Raw genomic sequence first — 20,729 nt, forward strand, 5'->3', positions numbered from 1 at the left:
GATTTTAATGAATGCCATATGTTTTGGAAAAGAGGGGTATTGGTGGCTAAGGTGACTTTATTTTTTAATTTAAAGATCCAAACTGTTTGTTTCTTTAATTTCAAGGAAATAAGGTAAACAAGCTGTAGGGGTCCCTACTGGAAGGATGTAAGTTGGCTTCAGGAAGCAGCTCTGAATCTTCTCATACGCCTGAGTACTTGACTTTGATCCAGTTCCATGCCAAAAGAAGTAACTTTTGCCCTAATAATGCTCCTGAAAATGATCTGTTTTGGAGGAGAACATTGCATCCCAGTGGGTACAGATAACTAAGTTAATTATCCTGTTGAATGGAGTTATTCAGATTTTCTATCTTATATTAAGAAGTACCTGCCAGGAGAGATGATTTGGGCTTTGGCTTTTGAAGGAGCTGTTCTCTGACTGATTAGCAATAGATCAGGCTACTATGTGAGGGCCTTTCTGGACCTGCATGGCAAAACCAATCTATTATGTAAACAAGGTAGTTATTTGCTTCTCATGGTGGCCCAGAGAACTTGCATTTTGTTAACAACCTCGAGATTTATCATGTTACTTAAATATGGAACTAAAGCTGCTAGGATATACTAAGAATATAAAATATTGCAATTTAATCTGTTACAAATGTTTTATGCTTACTCTTAATCCCCAAAGTATACAACACACATTTTGAAGTACTAATTATGTAAGTAAAGATGTATTTTAATTCTAAACAGGCAAAGCTTTCAGGCAGTTACCTGTCTTTAATCAATGACTGAAAAGTCTCAAGTTTCCAACATATTTCTCAGTAAGGTAAAACATAGTTATCGTACCTGTTAGTAGTGGCACGGTTATTAAATATAGTTACACACTGGATTTTAGTGGAGCAATTGTTATCAAACACAATTATTGTACTGGTATGTAGGAGAACAACTGTTATTAAATCTTGCTTATTTCTCAGGTATGATAATAGCCTGGGGAGATTCAAGAACTGCCCTTAAACACACACACACACACACACACACACACACACACACACACACACACATACAGACACATACTCCTACCCCTATTGTATTTTGAGTTCACCCTGAAAATCAAGGTGTCATAACTGAAAAGTTCTTAAAATACATCATTTTGTGAATAATTTTGATAAGCAAATTGCTTCTAGGATTCAATATGATAGAGCTTCTCTGAGTTGTTTAAAGTGCTGCCTTGTCTAGTGGAGGAGACACTCTGAAACAGATTTTAAAGCATTCACTTTCCTATCACCCAGATAGGGTTGGATTCTTCACATACTTGAGCTCATGACATTGATTTGAAGGAAGCCTTTCTAGCAGATAGATAGAGCATAGCGTTGAAGATGCGGGAGAAAGACAAAAATTATAAATTTAGACTCTTTTTTCCATTTTTTGCAAATATTTATCATTTCATATTATAATTTTACATGTGTGTATAGTAAATCAGAGGAGAGAAATATGAAGAGAATGAAGTAATTTAAGAGGGACATTACCAGGGTAAGGAATCCAAAAGACTTAGGCACTAATAATTTTTCCATGACTTATATTACTCACCAATTGATTGTTGATGTAAATTTAGTCATACAACATATTTTATTAAGCTTATAGATGGATCTGGTTAGGTATCATTGCTGGGGAAAAAAACAAAAATAAATGAGCAGTTTCTCCAATCCAGATTTGTTTTATGCTTACATCTTTAGTTGAAAATCTCCAAGCTGTGCTTGCTTATCAGGTATGATATTAACTAGTAGGTTCTTGCAATTTAAATAAAAGACTGGATCTACTTCTTAAATTGACACATAATGCTGTGTACTGAACCACAAAATATATAGAGCACACTCCTGGAATGCAATCTTAAAGATTTAGGGGAAAGTTTATTTTATTTTAAAACAAGCCCAGATAAAGTACACTACAAAATTCACATTAATTGTTAGGGTAGAGCACACAAAACTCTTATTTTTAGAGGCTACTTTATCTATGTATGTCCTTTCCTGCCCCATCCCCTCTTCTGTTATTAGGATAAGTGAATAGAAAACTTTCAGAATATCTTAAAACTACTGCATGAATATTAATAGGAGGAATGTATTCTTTTATAATATGATTATTTTAACAGACATGAAATCAGAAATTTGTAAAAATGGCCTAAAGTTCCTATATTGTAGAAATTCACTTTTGAAAATCCAGAAATCACATCAAGTATCTCAAGCCCAAATGGAAATTGGTCAGGATACTCTATGGCAAAAGAAGACTCCTCAAACATTGGGGAACACCATTCCTGTGAAGGTCACAGAAAATGAGTATTGCGATTGTTCAATTACCCTGTGGAAGCTAGGCCTTCCATTATTTTGGCTGAGCTGATACACAGAGGTAATAGCAACAACTGTCTATTGAGTGCCTTACTTTTTCCAGGGATTGTGCACAGTGCTTTACACTCATGGACTTATAATACCTTGTAAGGAATGCATTGTCCCATTCTATAAATAATAAAACCAAGACTCAGAAGAAATGAGTTACCTAGGATCTCACACTCAATAACTCCCATACCAGCCTTTAGTCCCAGATCTTTCTGACTCTAGGCCAGTGTTTTCCTAGTCTGCTAACTAGTTCCTTATGGTGAGAAAATTTTTATCTTCCTCATCCTTTTTAATCTAAGGATCTGTATGGAGTAACCTAAGTATCTAAATTTCAATCTTCTGGTGTAAAACATAATATAACCCAGAATATTAAAGTGGCTGAAATAAATTAACTTTGAAAAAACAGAGGGAGGAAGAATTTTACGAAGAGAATTCAAAAGTAGTTCTAGTTTTCCGAGGAAAATGGTGACTCTTGAGAATTACTGATAGTGATATTGTGACATTCCTGAACAAAAGTTTTAAAGACAAGGGCATAGCAATCACTGGGAACCTATGTGAATTCACTAACAAACCAAATTTGCTTCTTAGGCTCACTGGAACATTAGATCCATGAAATTTGAAAGTCACAGCAACTGACTTTCATTATAGTACCTTACAGGGTTATCTTTCAGTACCTTAGCGGCAGAGGAAGACAAATAGATTTAGGTTCTAGAATGCATACATAGCTGGATCAATAGCAGGTTGAATAACTGCATCTAATAGGTGATTGATGTCAAACTGAAGATATATTTCTGGTGGTATTTGACATGGCTCAGTCCTCTACCTGCAGTAATTTTTATCAGATGTCTTTATAAAAGTCCCAATGATCTAAAATTTTTGTGGGAGGAAGAGAGAATGCATGTGTACTGAATCCATAGTTAGAATTAGAACATAAAATCATCTTAGCAGGCTTCAATAAACAGAAATGTGGGGGACTGTTCTCAGGTTTAAAAATGGAAAAACACAAGAACAAATTGAGAGGAATATGATTTGAGGGTTAAGTTTGTTAGATTTTATTATTAGCATTATTACTCTTGGACAAGGAATAAAATTGTGTGAACCAAACTAAATTCATAGATTATCTTCCCTTTTCCTTATCAGTAATTTTGTAGACTACTCACAGTTTGCCCAATATTTATATAATCTTCATTCAGGGACAGATGAAGATAAATTGAACCTACACAGAGTAGCTTTAATCAAAATATATTACATACATGGTACAAAATATGAAATACATTTAAACAAACTCACCAGTGGTCTTATTGTATGACTCTTTTACCTAACTTTGGTCTACTAAGTCCCTTTCTTAATATGTTTTTATAATATTTCTTTTTCAGAAAATTTTTTGAATTATTTTAATCTTAAACAATTACTTAGCTTTACTTCTTAGATATTTTTATCTTTTTAGAGAGTATGTGTGTGAATTAAGTGACTCTATATTTCCTTTATTTTCTGGAAACATTTTTTTCCCACTAAAACGTAGACTCAAGGAGTTTGAGGACCTTGCCAGCCTTCGTTGCTATGTCTTAGCACCTAGGAAGAGCCTGTCACATAGTAGTTGCTTAATAAATGTTAAGGGAGATAATATCTCAAATTATTTTGACTAAGTACATCTGCCAGATAATTACTCCACATGTTACAGGTTGCTGTTAGCCCTTGTGATTATCAGTGAATGGTTTGATGTTAGGCAAAAGTGACAATTATTAAGGAGGCCCAGTGAATATGAAGAGAAATAGCTCACAAAAGCTTGAAGTGGACCTTGTATGTATTGTAGGAAAGTAACAGAATACAAAATTTATTTAGTAGACAAATACTGTAAAATAATAAAAGTATTGACAATAAGTACTAATTAGATGCTGTAATTATTTCAGGTATGCAAGGTATTATAAAAATCAGAATAGCAAAGCCCTGAACTGGGAATCACAAGTTCAAATCCTGATTCTACCACTTATTAGTTGTCCAATAAGTCACATTAACTAGTATAAGACTCAGTTTCTCTATCTCTGAAATGGGCATAAGAACAACAATTAATTCATAAGATCATTGTGAAGATTTAAAGACAGGGTCATGTAATGAGATTAGCCCAGCATGATTATAAATAATAAAAAGAAAGTGATTATTGCTATAAATAAGAACTGTTAGCAAGATACAGTATACATTATTATTATTTCTTTCATGTAAAGATGAAATGTCGTCTCTAAGAGTGCGACTGTCCCAAGTTGCAGATAGAAAGTTGGAAACCAGTGCTAGAAACCAATATCTATGACTTTAGATTCTCTCTGCATTCTGCCTGTGCTACTTTAACATAGTGTGAAAATATGCTAGACTAATGTCAAACTCCCAGCCACAGTAGAGTATGATTGGTCTTTCAGGGAGAAGAAGAAAGCAAATAAATAAAATAAAGGAGTACGCAGAATAGAAAAAGCACGCTCTGGTCCTATTGCCTTTGCACAAAAGAGAATGCCAAGTGTTGTATGATTTGTTGATCACAAGGAAGAAAAAACATTAAATATTTTTATGAGTTTTATTTTGAGCCAAATTATTTTTATCTATTTAAGTATATTTTGACACCACTGAAAGGGAGGACTTTTCCCCTTATATATACATTTCTCTGGGCAAGCATATAAGATTTGAACAGACTTTAAAGAATATGCAGCCATCATGATGGTTTTCTGAATTGTGTACTGTCACTGCATTTGAACCTCCTCCATTCTGTTTCCGTAGAATGCTGAGATTTCTGTTTTTGAAGTAAACATACGCTTTGTTGGTGGACTCCTATCAGCCTACTATTTGTCTGGAGAAGAGGTAAGATGAAAAACAGTGTGTACGTGTGAATTATAAAGTATCTTCAACTCACATTTATTTGTTAGATTTGCCTTTTGTGGCATACATTTAGGAGGAATCCATTAAATTTTCCTATTTTGGTGGGCTCATAGTTTGCATTGAATTTCTCATAATATGTGCTAATTAAATGAGCAAGTTGGGAACGTTTGGCAGAACATATTGTCAGGGAATGTTAAGTAATGCCTTTAAAAAAGCCTGGCTCCATCTATTCTGTTACGTATGGTGTAATTATAACTACAAATTATATATGCCAATAGACAAATTAAGAGTTTAATATAGTGGCAGCCTTGTGGATGGATTTTTTTCTTTGAAAATTATTTTAATGTTAGCATACGTTAATTTAATAAAAACTTTTTTTTAAAATGAAGAAAGCATGGCAAGTAAGATATAAAAATGATAGTATTTATGAAACTGAGGGGGAAGCGCTCTCAGCTTCCCAATGAAGAGTTCTACAGGCCAGTGAGCCTGTGCAAAATGCTTTGGTGTTCTTCCTGGGCCAATGATGAATTAATTCACTAATGCTTGAAGCAAAGGAAGAGTTTTTAATTTAGCTCCCTTTTATTGATAAAGAAAGGATTTTGTATCATGCTCACAAAGGATACTGATGCTGTTTTCTTGAAAGGGTTTGGACAACTTTATTAATAACGTTAAGTGTCCACTAAAATGCTAGAGTAGACCTCACCTTTAATATTGACAGTGTTAAAAACTGACATCAAGGAAAAAATAGTCACATTCTTCAATTTCACTTCAATCAGATTTGCATTAGCCTCAGCATTCCGGTTGGAGGAAGAGTAGGTCTTATGCAGTGTAGTGTTTCATGTATCTCTAAGCTTCAAACAGATTTAGGCAGAGTAATAAATGTTTAATGAGAAAAGCTGCTTGACTTTGTTCCTATCAGGTTCTTTCCTAATCATAACAAGACAGTCTTCACAATCTTATATTTTCTCTCTCTCTCTAGATTTTATTCTACCATATATCTTTCAGTGTAGAGATGGCTTCTGTATTCTCCAGTATCTTCCTGCCTAAGTGTTAAATTCTTACTTCTTTATGAACTGTGTCACCTTCTCAGCCAGGGTGATGAGGGCCTCTGGTATCTTATGCTTCTTCCCTTTTCCCAATTTTTCCAATCCCCAATAACTTCATTTGTCCTATTCAGTTACACATTCCTAAGTGTTAAGCCAAGGAATATATATTTTTAAAAAGACTTGCTTAAAATTAAATAATGTTATTCTAATTAATAAATTTATGCTTTTACAATGTGTTTCTCTGAGCATCCAATGCCTGGAGGTTCTCATGTTTGAACATGGCATGCTATGATGACCTTAGTTTTAACTTTCTCCATAATTTACATGTAGGTGAAACAATTTGGAGGAAATAAAAGACTGCATTTTCTGTGTCTAGGCTCAATTAGGATAATACATCATAGAAAAAGAAACAAACATGTATTTCTTCTAAATATGCATAATACTTAATTAGGATACTTTATCATTTATAACAATGTTTTAACCTTGCATACATGTAAGAGTTTCTACTTGTATATGTACTTAATGATACGTATTTATATATTTATCTAAATATAATGCTATAAATAATACACTTTGCTTATAGATAGAATAATTTGCTTAAGAACTTGTAAGGGTGTTTTTTAAATTTTGTATTTAGCTAGCATTAATAAACAAAGAACAGCAAAAAGCACCTCTATTGAAAATGACTATATTTTAGTATATGTGCATTGTTCCTTTCACTGTATAAATCTTGTTTTATTGTAGATTTTTCTATATTTTAATTTTATGAGAATAAAAGTTGCTTAAGGTATTTTCTTTCTTAGATGCTATTCTGTTTCTATAGAATGCATTTTAATTTTTGTTCATAAGAATTCTTCTTTTTGGCATATTTTTGATTGATGGTTCCCTAAATGTTAGACATTTGGGTTATTTCCAGTATTTCTGTATGTTGAAAAATGCAGCTGTAATCAGTCAATAATATTTATTCTCTCACATAGGGTTACTAGATGAGAACTCGTTAGTAGGAAATTGATTTAGCATCATTTCCTGCATCTTCTCCCTAATCACCTTGTCACTGACAATGGCCTTTCAATTCTCCAGTGCATTCAGGAGAACTGTCTATCAGTAATGTGATCAGGAAACATTATTTTACTCCAGGTCTGTGCTTGAACTATTTGTCTCCATACCAAAATGAAAACATGGTCATTTAACAGAACAGAACATGGCCAAATTATTAATAAGTTGGTTTCAGATAGTTCATGAAGTTCTCTTCCACACACTTTTATTATATCATAGGATTTAAGGTAGTTAAGAAAAATTATCTTCCTAAATTACTTCATAGAAGACTTACTATCCTACCATAATTTAACATCCTGATGTCATCACTGAGGCTTGGGAGCATTTTAAGAACATCTTATAAATCACCATCAGAAGTATATAGGCCCACCCTAATACAATTCCAGAAATCTTAAATTATATTGCAAAAGCAAGAGAGGCCACACCATCATTTGTGTTACATTCTACCGTAAAGTTCATTAGAAACACTGAACAATATTCAAGAATGCCACAAGAACTCTAACCTACCAAGAGAAGAGACATGAAATGCCTGTAATAAACTGAGATGATAGGAACATATTCATAAGTATGAAATGTCCTAGCTCAGTTAAAATATTTTGTAGTACCATAAAGTCAAGCCTCAAAAATTTCCCCAACTATAAAAGAAACTCAAGCAACCACAAGAATTACAAACGTAGAATGGAGATACGATGAATACTAAATAGGAATGATCACTGTTAAGAATAAAAGATAACATTGCATTGCTCTATAATAAGCTGAAGAGAAATGAAAATCCTTGCAGAAAACAGTAAATATAGAAGCATCTAGAATATCGTTACCCAAATATGTTATACTCAAGAGTTTCTTTTGATATGTCAGGATAAATCTGTATCTCAATGTACATTAAAAATAAGTTTGAAAAAAATCTACATCCCGTTTTCTTTCTTGGAAATTCACAATGCACAGAAAAAGAAACATTCAATTTTTTTTCTTTGTTATTTTCTACATTTATTTTATTTATTTTTATGTGGTGCTGAGGATCAAACCCAGTGCCTCACACATGCTAGTCAAGTGCTCTACTATTGAGCTACAAACATGGCTCCTATTTTCTACATTTAATTAACTATAACCTCCCTGGGATTTTTAAATGTAATATCTACTAACACTGAGTTGGAATTATTGTCTCCCAGAAGTTTTGGAAAACAACAGTGTAAACTAGTAGTAACCAACACAAAAATGGTATTGAAAATTTGCAAGTGCAAAATAGAGATGAGTAAATTTAAGGAATTGCAAAAGATGCTACATGTATAAAAGAGCACATACGAATATTATGTGACATTTTGTAACAGAAACCAATGTAACGGTTAATGGGGAGCAAATAAAAGGCACACACACACGATGTCCTACAGCAAGAAGTGTCTTCCATGGGAAAGCCAGTTCAGTTTTATTATCTACTTCAGGATTATATCAAGTTACATTAGCTTACGTGAGTGCAATTAGCTTTGCGCACGTGAAGATCATATAACTTGATTGCTTCTTAGAGTCCACTAATACCAAATGTTTTTCTAAGAAGATAATGTCTCCATGGCTTAAGGACAGAGGAGTTAGTTGCAGAATGTTTCTAAGGCAGAGAAACAGAAGGCCTTTATCATCCTGAGGAGTGTGCTCACTCAAAGGACTTATGCTCCTCTGTACCTTCTCATGAACTGAACCTCTACAAATCAACAGCTGTATTGAACAGGTAGTGAATTTAATGGGGCCTAGGGATACAGCAGAATCAGAGAGAATGCTGAAGAACAATCTGAAGCAAAACATCTCTGGTTACCCTGGAAGATCTCTTTAGATGCTACCTCCCTAGGACATTGTAGAATCAGTAAAGGTAGACTATTCTTTTATACTTCACTCAAGATACAAAGTTCCCCAAGAAGAAGGCATTGGCAATGTTTCTATTACATGCAGCCCCTTGGGGATTAAGGAGTAAAGGAAAGAATACGCTAGGAGTCTTCCGCAGGGTTTGAGTGTAGTATCCCATGAAGGCTTAGTGTAAGGAAGTATAAACAATTTGTGAGTGCAAATTAGGGCCCTGTTAGAAGAACGAGGAGAGTAGATGTTTTGGAACCAACAAGATGCAAGTTCACTATGGTGAATGGTAAGAGAGACAGAGGAAATAGACAAGCCATATGGAAACTGATAATTTAATAAAAAATTGTTCCCCCCCAAAAAAACTTTCCTTGATTCGAAAACCTCCTTAATTCTTTAAATTAAGGGAACACAAATAAACTCCTAGAATATTTAATCTTCAAAGGAAATATTCTCCTAGTATGTTTGAAGTCTGTGAACCACAAAAACACACAAATCAACAACCAAATTGATGTAAGAACATTTCTTTTGACGAAAAAGAAAAAAAAAAAAAAAAAGTAGAAGACACAAGATCCAAGACTGAGGAAGCACAGAGAATGGACTCTTAAGTTACATCACTTCCCTCAGACAAGATACCCTATCATTTTGGTGGCAGCAACAGGATTTTCTCTCAGATCCCCCAAGAGTTATCTGCTGTACCAGATGGTTGTTGAGAGACACTTAACTGAATAAGAGAAACAGTTGGTACCCCTGAAATTTTAAGACTATTAAAGGGGAAACATAGAGGAGGTTGAGGTTGAGGAGAGGAGACAGAGAAGATGGAATTTAGTGTTTGAAAGATCCATTTGTGTTTCATAACAAGATTTGGACATATGGAGTGTTTGAGCAAGGATTAGAAATTAGTTTTTGAAGTTTTCTTCGTGATGAATAGTCATAAAATTATTTAGAGATCCCCTAGAAAATTCGGATGTATCAATGTGGTTCCCTTTCAGACTCAATATCTGCCATGACCTGCCAGAAAGAGTGCCATCTCCCAAACTGTCCATCTGTCTCCTACCTTATTCTACAAATGAAAAATTAAAACAACTTACAGAAAATGTATGATGCAAACAGAACTGTGGAAAAGCAGAGAATAAATTCAGGGCATATTAAAGTTGCAGATGAGATTAGCACGTAGCAAAGCATTCTGCCAGCTTGTTAATCATTGCAGCTTTGGACAGAGACTTGTCTTCAGGTTTCCTAGCGACCAGAGCAAAGAAGGGGAGAGAATTAACAGCAATTTGGTTTTGCTATTTTTATGAACACTAAAAATTTGATAACACAAAATAGCCCACATATAATATTACCTGTGTATGTACCAAATTTTTGATAAAATAAAGACTATCTGATATAAATAAGAAAAACCCAGCAATACAGTTGGATCTAGCTTAGAACCCTCCCAAATCCTGCCTAAATTGTTAAAATTGGGCTCAGTTTTCTCTTGCTTTCTCAGATATATGGTATTTTAAGTTTCATCTCTAACAAAGTAGTTTTAAATCCAAAAAAGCAGAAATATCAACAAAAGACATAGTTTGCAAAAAATAATTCATAGAATTGAAAAAAATTCTTATCACAGTATCTTAAGATCAAAATATAATTTGTTCATTCTATGCAATGAAGAAATAATAGATCTATGCAACAGAGTTAAAAGGAAAGATTGTCATAGTGATAAAATTAAGTTTAAAAAATTAGGTAATCAGATTTTTACAGTATTTATCTTATAATACAGATAATGAGAATTTTATATTATGCCACCAATAAAATATAACATTAGAAATATACACATTGAAAATAGTAAAAAACCATATGAAAACTTAAAAATAATCTTTTCAATAACAATTACCTCAGGGAATGAATCTATAATATAAAAATTAGATTATTTAACAATTAAAATATAAGTATCACATTAAGTTTTCTGGACAGTAGCCAAAGTGATATTTAGGGTAATACATAGCATTATAGATCTATATTAAGAAAGAAGTAAATATATGGTTAAGTAAGTTTGTATTCCACTGATGAAAAACAAATTAAGGGACTTCATAAAAATAAGAGCATAGATGGTCAAATGAGAAAACAGCTGTACTTAGAAAGTTTTCTTCTATTCCCTCTCAACCTCCATGTTGAGATGATCTTCTGGGAAAGACCTTGATAACAGTAAGAACTGTATTATTCATGTAGTAGGACACAGGGAGGTTTGATGAAGGTGAGTTTGATGGTTCCCTCAATAGGAAAACTCTTCACAGGTGTGTCTTAGTGTTGCATCCCAACCCAGGCAAAGCAGAGTAGTGCTGGTCACACTGGGCAGAGATGCACATAAAGCAAGGAGACATGTACCCGAGGACACAATCTCTATTTGGGAGATATCAGTTGAGTGCCTGCCAACTGTATTAGAGACACTATTCTTGTCCTTGAGATGTACCTGAGAATAAAATAGCCCCTAAGCCCTGACCTTATGGAGCTTCTACTTTAATAAAGAAATGTAACTCAAATCAAAACTGTAAATCTTGAATAGACCTGTAGAAAACAAAAGTTTATATTTTGATTGGATTATTTTGGTTTTGCTATGGTAGGACATTAGGCAGGCAGAAAACTGACTTCAAATTCATCCAACTGAGCTGGCCTTCATTCTGCCATCATCTTCCCTCTTCTCAGTTGTTCACTTTGGCACTGAAAAAAAAAAAAAATCAGACCACACAGTCTTCTTACAAACCTATTCTGATACCTGTAATGTAAAAGTGAAGGTTTTTTAAATCATTGCATAAAGTCTTTATAATTTTTGTCCCAGTCCCCCTCCTCTTTCTGGTTTTGTCCATTACTTTCTTCACATACCTTCCTCTGTATTTTGGTTTTCTCCTTCTCCATCTTGGCAAATAAGCCAAACACATATGTGTGTTTTGTCCTGCTCCTTCTACCCCTAACCCTGAAGGTCATTTATGAGATGGTCCTTGACCTATCTGCATAAAGTCATCCCCATGAGAAGATTCAGAGGCTTCCTTTCCTACCTTCGCTGCATGTGCTGCTGTTAAAGTTCACTCTGCATGGTCTGAGTCATGTTACCTCCTCACTCCTCTTTCCCCAGTAAAATTTGTACAGAAATGTCAATTGAGTTTCCCATTCTTGTATCCCCTTGCTTAGCACCGTATGTCTGGTGGTAGAAAACCTTCAGTAAATTATTGTTAATTGAATGCTTCATTAGGTTTTCTGTGACCTTGTTAAAATTCCTGTAGAAAATGTTTCTGGTAATTTTTAAAGTAAAATCTTTTTATTGATAACATAAATAAGCAACTGGCTTGGAAGGCTTGGAGTAGAGGATGTGAGGAAAAGAATGTAATAAGGTGATAAGATCTCTAGCTCCCCAAAAGTCCCTGTGACTCACCCCAGTCTCCATGTCTAGCCCCCTAGCCCCAGCAGACATCTTCCTTTTTATCTGTTCTATGCATGCTGGTTCTCTGGAATAGATAGAATTTTGAAAACCAGTGAACTAGAAACTCTATCTAAATGAAATCATTATTAAATATGGGAGATCGTTTATTGTGGACCTCTTAAATAGAATCAACATTGTTAGGGCATTTTCTGAAATTACAGCCTAGGAGGAAATTATAAAAAGTAAATGTGAAAGGGATTCTACAGCACGTTTTCTTTAATTTGAGAAAACTATTAAGCTAAGACTTTCTAAATCATTTAATGGCCCATTTATGCTGCTTTCTTAAAAAGGCACAGTTTTAACCACATTTATCAAATAGTATTATTGATTATTTCTTTGTTATTTTGTACTATGATTATCTTATTATTACTTAGAAATTTAGACTGATCCTTACATATACTTTAAATATTCATTTACTGTTGGTATTCATTGCTGAAATTTTTATTAAAAAAGGAATAGCTAATACTTTCACTTAAAAAGGTTTAGTTTAGTAAAATATATGGAGAACAGTGATTTTACTTATATTATAATTAAATTTTCATGGTTCACGAATTACAACTGACACACATTGAATATTCCATTATGATTGGTAAATTTAATTTGTACTTTAAAAGGGATATAGCAGTATACAGAACTGATTCTGAAATAACATGCATTTTAGTCAAACGAAATTACTACCTTTTCTTGCCCTAGAGTGAATGACAGAAATCATACCTACTCCTTAACTCAGGTTTGTTATATGTGTATTCCTCATTATAAACCTCTATCTTGTATTTATAATTGTTTTCAAAAGCCTAGAGGTTTAATTAGGTATAATAATTTTATCTCTGTGGTCCATGAAGCATTTCTACAGTTTCCTAATAATTCCAGCCCTAACACTTACTCAAACTGATGTGTAAATGACCTGGCCTTTGACTTAATTGTCAAACTAGTGCTTAACACCTGAATGAAAGAGAAAGTCAGAAAATTCACTTGTGACTTAATGAACTATTTTTATCCCTTTTGCCTTAGCACAGTTCCTTGTACACAGTAGCAAACTACAAACTCAGATCAAAGAGAATGTACCTTAGTTATGATGCAGTAGCAACCTTGACATCTCAGCAGAATGACAGTATGGTCTGCTGTGGTTTTGCTTCTCCTCATCTTCCCTTCAGAGCCCAGACTATGGGGCAGCTGCCATCTGGGCCATTTCCAGCTGCCATAAGGAGGAGTGGTTGGCAAAAGAGGACCTGGAAAACCATTGATGTGTACTTGAAAGACACGTGTTGCTTCCATTGACACTTCATTGGTCAGAGGAAGTCACATGGCCATTGTAATTTGAAGGGTGGTTATGTGGATGCAGTTATTGCCCTGATATCCTGGGTGGGAAATTGGTGAAGGGCATTCATGACTGTCATATTGGCCTCTTGACTTCGATTACTCTGGAACCCTTCTGATCACCAAGAGTAGTAGACAATAAGAATCAGTGCAAAGAGAAAATTTGTCAAAGGTCCCCAAACTAGAATCAGTTGGTCCCCCTGGAAAGAGGCACCAAGGTAGTAATAGTAGAAAGTAGTGGTTTGAAAATAGAAATAGCCATCCTCAGTGAATTTCCAAGTAAAAGACTTCTTATCCAGTCCTTGTTTACAAAGTTCTGCTTCTCCAAGAAATATCCTCTACTCTACAAACTTTTCTCCTGGCATTTCAAATGTCAAACAGCAAAGCTGACAAACCCATGAACTACCCCATAATAAAGGAATGTTCATCTGCAGTGTCTGTGGTGAGGACTTAACATCGCTTTTGGCAGCACCTTATTATGTTGACCAGACACTAGGGACCTGGTGCTTTTCCTTCCATCACTTTCTGTTTTATTTTAGCATTCCCTAGATTGGTCACTTCTCATTTTACAAAAGTCTAATGAAAGAACTGGGTAATGAATTTATGTTTCATTTTACATTGAATGGTTGTATAATTCAAAATGGCTGTAAAAACCAGTATTTCAAATCTTTATTTTTTGCCTGAATCATATTGACATGAATTTTAAGACTGGATTTTGCCTGTGAGCATGTGTTTTCAGCAGAAGTTTTTTTCAGGAATATTCTTGCATATTCCTTTTCTTTGAAATTGTGTTATCCTTTTGAAGGGTTTCATGAGGTAGCTGTAGCAAGGAATTTAAAATTTAATAGGGCTAGTATAAAATGCCTTAGAATTGTGGTAATTACCATCTGGTAAATTCATTCATGAAGTGAATGAGCAGATGTTTGCTGAATACCTTCTTGAGGCATTGCACTTGGCACTGCAGAAACAACAATGAACAAGAGCAACACAGTATCTGTTGACAAATATTAATTCAAAATTTAGTTTCACAACAACCCTGTAAAGTAGGAGTAGATATTATTCTTATCCTCTTTTTATGGAGGAAGAAACAGTTATGTAACTTATTTGAGAATATGCAAAGTAGCAGTGGTAGGCTTCAAGCTTGGGTAGGCTGGCTCCAAGACACTGCAAAGCAGCTGTACATCAGGGTTGTCAAACATAGAAGATAAATGTTGACTGGAGCCTAAACTCATGAGTCATCAACAACTAAATGGTCACTGAAGAAATAGACAGCAATGGTGTTGCCCAGGGCATTATACACAGAGGAAGAAGAAGAACCTTGATGAATCAGCATTGGTGAAAAGAAGGAACTAGAAAAGGAGACTGGGAAGTGGTGGTCTGGAAGTAGGAGGAAAACCAGTAGAGTGATACAGAAGTCAAAAGAGAATAGTACTTTGAAAGATCAGGTATTCAGTTGTATCGCTGCTATGACAAGCTGTATAAGGACAGCTAAGTATCTTCAGATGTAACGATATGGAGGTCTTGGATGATTTTATTGAGAGTGCTTCTATCAATCAGACAGAATCAAAGTTGGTTTAAATTGAATAGGAAAAGTGGAAGGAAATGAAGATTAATTTAGGGTCTTTAGAGATGGAGAAGGGTAGAATTAGGAAGACAGATGACCTTAGGGGAATCCTTCTTCCATTGCAGTATAAAAAAGTGAAGGAGAAGACAGGTACAAATGTCAGTAACTTGGTAAATTTGATGACAAAGATACCAATTTCTATCTGATCGTCCCCTGTTAACTGTATGAAGAAGTAAAGACAAAGATAACTCTGAGACTTGGAAAGAGGACAGACGTTTGAGATGAGCGTGTTTAATTTAAAATGGTCATTCTAGAGAGGGTTATTAGAGAAATATGAAAGAGTTTCTGGACAGAATTCTAGAGTGGAGACACGAATCATGATGGGCCCCATCCTCCCATGCATATGACGTTTCTTCCTCCAACAGTGCTCAGTGTTTCCATGACAGCCATGGAAAAGGAACTTAGTTTCATTTGAGTTTGGGAGCCAGATGACACAGAGGAAAAAGGCATGGATTTTAAGGTGCTAACAAAATTTATTGAAATTATAGACCATGCAGTCCAAGATGAGTGAGGGATGATAGTGGGAAGGAAGCAGGTAGGAGACTGATCATGCAATATATTTTAATTGAAAAAAATATAATGTAAAAAAAATCTATGTAAAAAATGGTCTTTAAAAGCTACCAGGCATTTGCAATTTTATTTTTAACTTTGCTAAGATATAGTTTACATAAAAGCCATAAATCAGTCTGAAAATATGTACTGATCAAAGTTCCTACTGAAACAAAAAAAAAATTCTTGGGCAGAAAGCATTTCAAATATGTAATTGCTGGACAAGCATTCATGACTCCAGAGCCTAAAGGAGTTAATACATATGATTATAGCTGGCAAGTAGAAATGTAAATGAAATGCGTATCAGCTAATTAGTTGGGATGAATATGACCATACCTATACCTATATAAATCTCTTTCTTTTAAACTATGACTAGTGAGAATTTTTTTGGGGGGGGGAGTGGGCGCAGCTAGCCAAATGTTATCTATATGGAAAATGTAGTGAATTTGGGGGTAGCCATGTGAATTTGTTTTAAATTTCTTTTAGAGGGCTGGGGTTGTGGCTCAATGATAAGAGTGTTGCCTCACATATGTGGGGTACTGGGTTTGATCTTCAGTGCCACAAAAATAAAGTGAAGGTATTGAGTCCTACAACTAAAATTTTTTTTCAAAATTCTTTTCCTTTTAGAAATTAAATCTTACCTAATATATGAAACTATCATCAAAAATTAGCTTTGGTTAATTTTTTTGTTATTTGGAAATCTGGACCTTCCAAAACAAGTACTCTAAGGATTTCATTTGGAAACTTTCTTGTGATGACAGGCAAATGACACATGCCTATAATCTCAGTGACTTGGGAAACTGAGGCAGGAAGAGTCCAAATTCAAAGCCAGTCTCAGCAATGCAGAGAGGCCGAACAACTTAGTGAGACACTGTCTCAAAATCAAAAAACAAAAATCAAAAATGAGTTGGGGATGTGGCTTAGTGGTTAAGCATCCCTGAGTACAATCCCTGATACAAAAAAAAGAAGAAGAAGAAGAAAGTTTTTTTCTGTTATCATTTTATGGTATAAATTTATATTTTATGAATTTTTAAAAGTTATTTTCCTTCGAACATGTTAGAAAGAGATCACTGACAAATCTTAGGCTAACCATCTTATTAATTGAATCCATTTCTGCTACCTTATGAAATGTTTATTGAGAGGTCTGCCACCATTCACTTTGCATCTGAAAATGAATATAAATTTGCTAAAACTTGATTTATACTAATACTCAAATAAAACCTAAGTCTTGAGGGTGAAATTATTTCTAACTTAACAATTGATCTTTATTTTAGCTTGAAGTGTTCCATTCCTGTGAAGCAGCACAAATAGTGAATAATTCTAGGGTCTTGTAAAATGAGGAAATCCAAGAGCTTTGATGGATAGGCATAGAGCACAAGAATTATTTTTCACATTTGTTTTTCATTTTTACCATTAGGTAGAATGCTAGGGTTACAAAAGAAAAGCAGAAGAAATTGTCTCCTTAGTTTTTATAAGCATGATTTAAGCTAATGTGTTTACTTATTCATCTTATCTTGATAAATTAGTTTTTGACATAATAATGGCCACAATTTTTCTAATTTATAAATCACTCTTAACTTCTGCATTTCAATTCTTACGTTTGATAAGGTATTGAGATTATTAAATAGTGATATCTTTAGGGACTGAGGTTGTAGCTCAGTGATGGAGCATGTACTTAGTATGTGAGAGGCCCTGGGTTCAATCCCCAGTATCTTTTAAAAAAATGCAGACAAATATATACATTTATATATAAATATAAATATATTGTGATGTCTTTAGTCTTCTTTCATGCACTTAAGTCAGGTAGAAAATACACTGGCTTATTCAATTTAGGCTTAATTTTTAATGCATATAATGAATCCAGCATTTATGTTGAGTTTCTGCTATCGAATGCTTTACAACTAGACACAAAATAATAACAGAGTTTAACTCTAAAGAATTATAGTGAAATTTCCTATATCATCTGATCAGGCCTTCAATTATTAATCTGTTTATACCCTTATGATTCACTGCTTTATTCAGCAAATATGTGTTGAACATTTATTATATGCCAGTCTGTGTCCTAGGCTCTGGAGGATTCAGAGTGAACAAATAAACAAATTAGACCAAGTATCTACTTTCATGAAATTTTTATTCCAGTGGGTAAAATATATGTTCATAGGATAATTTTGGGCAGTGGTAAGTACTGTGAAAAAAATACAGTACTGTACAGTTGAGTAAGGAGTTATGGAGGGTGGAGTGGGGAGTTGATAAGGACCGCTTTAGATCAAATAGGAGTCACAATTTGACACAAAGGATCTGTATTTGGAAAATATCACATTCTAAACAGAGGCCCCAAAGAGTTCCTAGTTTACAGTTGCTTTCTATTTTTGGGGATAGAGAAGAGGCAGAGGAAGACCGAAGTATGAATATAATGATGACATTAAGACTGCTTTTTGAGGGTTTGTTGTGTGCCAGGTATATAGCACCAGTATTAAAGAAATTACATAATATCTATATTGTAATACTTAAGCTCTGAGAAGCAAATTTCTTAGCCATGCAGTATGTGACCAAAATAGGATCAGATCCTCCTCTGTCTGCTTTGAATCCCCTCATTACCACGGTTGGTACCCTAGTTTTTCTTATTTACTTGCTCTTTGTTCAGCATTTAAGCCTCATAAAATGAACTAGCAGCAATTTTCTAAAACCCATGAAATCTTCCACTTTCTGAGCAACAAAGAATAATTAAGTTAGGAAAACTAATCCATGACATAGTCAAAACACTTGTGAGTTAATAACAGATTTTTATTCAAGTTGTATTTGAAATTATTTATTCATTGCACTTAAGCCTGTTTAAAAATACAAAGGCAGAATTCTTTAATTTTTCCACATAGTTCATTAAGTTGCAAACATTCTCATTTTCCTTCTCCAAGTTTTCATTCCTCATTCCCTCCCCCATTAGTATGTTAAAATGCTTTTCATAGTCCAGTAAATACATGTAGCACAATCCTTGCAATATGTATAAAATACCCATGTGATTTCAGCTTTAATTTCTCATTTTACTCTGAATTAGCATGAGTTACAGTTCAAAATGTTGATAAAATTTATATCCACATTTTGATGTCACACTGTGATAATCAAGGTATACATTCAACTTCTTCTTTATAAGCAAGCATATTGAGGACAAAGTAACTGAGAGTGTTGAATGATGTAAATGTACACAATTTACAAGGAAGAATTATTTTCAGTTTTTGAGCATTTTTTGACACAGAAATATGAAGGAAAAAGGTAGTACCTTGTTTCAAATGAAGCTAAAATATTTTGGCTTTATCAACAGACATAAATTGTGAAGGCTTACCAATACAATTGGTATGCTTTTATGTAATTAGAGAATTCCAAAAAGCATTTAGAAATAGCTTATAAATCTACCATATGTTGACAGCACTTTAATAAATTTTTCTAGACTGTAGATAAAAACTCTGGAATCCATTTGCCTATTTGCTTTTTATATTTCATTCACTAAGAATAAGTGAGAAAGGAAATCTCAAATTTATTGTCATATATCATCAAAATAGCTTCAAAATAATTAAAATATTTCTTCATCATAGTTATTAAGAATTTGTAGGGAACCAACATTTTATACAATATTTTCCTTTAGTTATGTTAATTATTCTCAAAAGAGAAGTTTCAAACCAGTGCCCCTAAAGTTAAAGCAATATTAGATCACATGGTCTGGTATCCACCAGTTTTGTTTGTAGGAATCCATCTCATTGTGGAATTTTAGGAGTTTGATTAGCATTCACATAGGTGGGTAGTTCCCACATATTTATATTTCCCATTCCATTTCAACATTGCCTGGTGTATTTCTCACTACTTTTACTTATCCATTCAATGCTTCCTTGATGTCCAGACAGATGCAAGATCAGCAGTTACCCACTTTATAAATACTCACAGTAAAATATGAACACTTAGACTGTCTCCACCATCCGCCACCTTTATTCCTATCAAATTAACAAAAACTAAAAACCATGTTGATGCCAAGTTCAGTGAGAATATAGCAAAAACTCAGACATTTCTGATGGAAATACAATTTGTTATAGTTGTTCTAAACTACCAAGTCTGTAAGAGAATCCTTAGAAGTATTTATTTAGGTTCAGTTATTCTATATTGGGCAATCTATCCAAAGGAAATAATCTAAGTAAGATACAATAGTATAATATCTAAAGCAGTTAGTGGAGATAGTTTATATGTTTAACAAATAAGAATACATTCCAAATACCCAGTTTTAAGACAATGGTAGAGCAGACCGTGAAATACTAGGTAATAATAAATTTATGCTTGTTAATTTATTTAATGGCATGGACAACTATTGGTATAATAAATAAATCAGGATACCAAACTCCATGTATAGTATGATTTCTGCTATAGAAAACACGGAGCAGCTATTCTGAAATGTTGACTATTTGCTTCTGAGTGATAAATGATCTTACCCCCTGCCTTTTTTTTTTTTTTCTGTACTTATTGGAATTTCCATTGTAAATGTGTAATATTATTATAATCAGAAAAAAATTGGTAAAGAAGAATCTCAACAGATTTGGAAAAAATCATTACTAGGGTTTTGCCATTATT

General features: G+C 33.9%; 1 protein-coding gene across 3 annotated transcripts in view; it reads left to right on the forward strand.

Annotated features, from left to right (window-relative positions):
- Window positions 1–20,729, forward strand: part of MAN1A1 (mannosidase alpha class 1A member 1) — a 162,733-nt gene that overhangs the window by 47,572 nt on the left and 94,432 nt on the right. For all 3 annotated transcript variants that reach the window (XM_079148053.1, XM_079148054.1, XM_079148055.1), the window contains exon 5: window positions 5,129–5,209. In XM_079148053.1, the coding sequence (XP_079004179.1) occupies window positions 5,129–5,209 (81 nt within the window). The remainder of the gene's footprint in view (window positions 1–5,128; window positions 5,210–20,729) is intronic.

Source organism: Sciurus vulgaris (assembly GCF_902686455.1).
Source record: "Sciurus vulgaris genome assembly, chromosome: 7".
NCBI lineage: Eukaryota > Metazoa > Chordata > Mammalia > Rodentia > Sciuridae > Sciurus > Sciurus vulgaris.